The sequence below is a fragment of the Morus notabilis genome, unplaced genomic scaffold (assembly GCF_000414095.1).
Source record: "Morus notabilis unplaced genomic scaffold, ASM41409v2 Scaffold35, whole genome shotgun sequence".
In the NCBI taxonomy this organism is placed as follows: Eukaryota; Viridiplantae; Streptophyta; class Magnoliopsida; order Rosales; family Moraceae; genus Morus; species Morus notabilis.
The window spans coordinates 1,394,796-1,398,298 of record NW_010361505.1 but is presented as its reverse complement, the minus strand read 5'-3'; the positions used below and the strand labels follow the sequence as shown (position 1 = coordinate 1,398,298).

At 31.7% G+C, this 3,503-nt stretch overlaps 1 protein-coding gene across 1 annotated transcript in view; it reads left to right on the top strand.

Annotated features, from left to right (window-relative positions):
- The first annotated feature begins 1,148 nt into the window (after nt 1–1,148).
- LOC21411731 (PHD finger protein ING1) overlaps nt 1,149–3,503 on the top strand; it is a 3,162-nt gene continuing 807 nt past the window's right edge. The window contains exons 1-5 of the mRNA XM_024166654.1: nt 1,149–1,331; nt 1,765–1,836; nt 2,386–2,573; nt 3,002–3,065; nt 3,269–3,370. Of these exons, the coding sequence (XP_024022422.1) occupies nt 1,304–1,331; nt 1,765–1,836; nt 2,386–2,573; nt 3,002–3,065; nt 3,269–3,370 (454 nt within the window). The 5' untranslated portion in view covers nt 1,149–1,303. The remainder of the gene's footprint in view (nt 1,332–1,764; nt 1,837–2,385; nt 2,574–3,001; nt 3,066–3,268; nt 3,371–3,503) is intronic.

Below are 3,503 nucleotides of genomic sequence, written 5' to 3'. Positions count from 1 at the left end.
TATTATAGTTAATATAAATAATTTAATTGTTAATTTATTTACTGTCTTTCTATCTATATTTTACATTGTTAATATAAGTTATAAATCTTATATTTTCAATATTATTGAAATTAAATCTATTAAAAAAATATTTCTCCACATTTGTATATATTTTAAATAAAAAAATATAATAAATCGAGTCACTTAGTGTCAATTTCATGTCAATATTATTAAGATTTGAGGTGTATAGAAATACTTTATTTAAAAATTGTTGGAGAATTTGAGTGTAGAGAAAGAAAAGAATGCAAATAAAATCTGGGTTTGAGGCGTATATAAATACTTTCTTTTAAGGTTTATTTACCCTCACTTGTCAAAATTTGCTAATGAGTTTTAATAGAAAAATACTCCTAAGATACAACAAACCGTTGAACATAATATCTAGTAATAATATTATGTTTCAAAATAAGAAAGTTTGTAAATTTTTTAGAGAATTAATAAAAATAGATGTGTCATTTTATGAATGAACACATCCTCTACAAACATAACAATCATTCATAAGAGTACTTTTTCAATGTAAAAATATATTTTTTTTAAATTAATACATCTATTACAACAGATATATTTGTTACTAATAAATATTCAGATATATAAAAATATATCACAAATAATTATAACGGTTCGACACAATTCAAATCACGAAACACGCGCACAATTTTTCAAAACAGGCACTGCACCGAATGAAATATCCGCTGCAGCTCGAGCGCTGCACGAGATGCGTTACATCGCGCTACCTACGCGCTGCAGCGGTCTTGCTGCACAGACAGCACGTGTTCGGTGTTGTCTTATCCTCTGCAGCACATTCCACATGCGATGTAACGGTTTTGCTGTTCAAACTGTCTTCAAATGTGTTTTAACAGTCCAAAAATTCGTGATCTAAATTGAAAAACATATTATAATCTCTCTAACTCGTCGTCTTTCAAACTAATCATCTAACGACATTAATATCCAAAATATTCTTATAAAATTTGTATAAAAACTGAAAATATTTTCAGCCACTTTATTGACCTAATCCAAATCTGTTGACTGCTGCGTGAGATGAGAATAATTTTAAAAAAAAAAAAAAAATCAAGGCTACAACTGTCTCTTCATTTTGACTTTCTTTTTCTTTTCTTTTTTTTTTTTCTTTTTTCTCGCGAAACATATCTGTAAATTTTTATTTAGGGCTTCTCCAAAAAGTCGTTGAATCAATGGCGGGAATTCTGTGAAAGAATTGTCAATCACTCTGCTTGAATTGCTTGCGTCGGCTCTCTACAGAACTCGCCAGATGTCTTTTGTCGACGAATTTGAAGCCAGTAAGCTCCTCTGCGATTCTTCTTCTGCTCACTTACATTCTTCATTTTAGGAACCCTAACTTGATTTTCTTGTACATTGCAAACAATTGGCTTTTTAAATCTTTTATCTTAGGTTAAATTTTTGGGAAATTGTATTTAAATTTCAATCGTATTTGATTTTCGTTCTGTATTAACCTCAAACTCGTGTTTTATTAGTTTGGGATTTAAAGATTATAAACATTTGTTCCCGTGGTAACACCAGAGGTTTTTTTCTTTTTTTTCTTTGGCATAAATCTATTAAAAGTTTTGTTTTGTTTTGTTTTGTTTTTTTCTTTTTTTTTTGTTTCAATTTTGTTTTCAAATTTGTTCATACGATTACTACACAAATGTATAATTACATATTCAAATCTCTTGTTGTTTAAGGTTTCTTACTTTACTCTGAAATGCTGTGCAGACCTTGAATCACTGCCTAATATTTTGCAAAAGAAGTATGCTTTGTTGCGTGATCTTGATAAAAGTTTACAAGGTACGCTTTGAATATATACCATTTTAAGTTATATTCCTTATTTCGTAAAGATCACAGTTTATTTATATTTTCGAATTGCTTTAATTTTCCCCTGTGATTCTGAACTTTAAAAAGGAGAGCATGATCGAATAGATTCCAATGTGACAACTAGATGTTTTTAGTTAAGAGTTATGTACTTCTTCGATAAAATTCTTGATCACTAATTTCTTTGATCTTTAAACAAAACTAGTATGGCACAAAAAGATTACATTTGTTTGAATTTGTTACACTTGTTTGACAATCACTTCTTTAGATGAAATGTTATCATCATAAACTTCATCTATGCGAGAATTAGGGTCGAGCTTGTATGGTATTATACCAGGAAATGCCCTTTGATTCCTTATTGACACGATTTCAAACACACACCTTTTTTTATGGGAATAGAGTTGGGTGATATTCATTTGCTAGTTTACTTGTTTGAATTGGCACCCAATAAAATAAAATAAGCTGCAAGAATTATACATGTAGATATCTTTTATACAGTTTGTTACCTCTTACATTTATGAGCAGATATTCAAAGACAAAATGAACAACGTTGTGAGCAAGAGATAGAGGATGTTAAGCGGCAAGTTAAGTCTGTAAATATCACAGCCAATAATTCACTTGCTAGATTCTCGGATGAGGCACTTGATGAGCAAAAGCACAGCATAAGGATTGCAGATGAGAAAGTGGTGTTAGCTGTTCAGGCTTATGATTTGGTATGTGTTCTCCATCCTCGAAGTCTCCTAGTTTTCAGTTATGTAAATAAACCGCTTGGAAGGGATCTAAGAAATTATGCCAGAATTTGGCGGACCATTAGTAGCATAAAGAACTAAACTATAGCAAACTGCAGCATGGCAGTAGGCGGATCTCCTAATTTTGGAATCTTTGACTTTACTTCTATTCTACTTTAGAAATCATGAGGACTATCCCTACGGATGGTTGCTAGTATACAACATTCTGCAGATTCTTTAAGATATGTTCTATTTGGCTGTCATAGAATTCATAGTTGTTATCGTTTCAATGAAAAATAATGAGTGAAAATATTCTTGTGGCCAGAGCTTGAAAAGACTATAGAATTTTATTCAACCTATTAATCCTTTGGTTCACCGTCTGCTGACCCTGTCAATACATCATCGTCCTTCAGGTGGATACGCATATACAACAACTTGATCAATATTTGAAAAAATTTGATGAAGAACTTCGACGTGGTATTTCACTTGTATTCCCTTGAAATTTTCCCAGCTGGCTTAGTCTTTACTATGACTCCATCAAATAAAACGATGTCTATGCCAGCTTCCCTTTTCTCTTTGGTGAAGCCTCAAGCTGCTTCATCTCAGAATACTTATCTAATGTACACACATAAAAGAGTTTCTATTCTTGTAACTTTCTTTAACAAAATGAATTGCAACAGAAAGAGAGGCTGCTGCTGCTAGTAATTCGAACACTGCAAGTGTGGATGGAGGTGCAAAATCTGGCGGTAGAGGAGGCCGTAAGAAGTATCAATCTTTTCTTAGTCTGCTATTTTATCTAGTGCTTTTCCTCCTTCTTAAGTCATACTTAGCTTTTGATTATATTCGGTAAGTTCATTCGACGCAGTGTAAACTACTTTATCAGATTTAGTAGGTTAGATCCTTGATACACTCTTT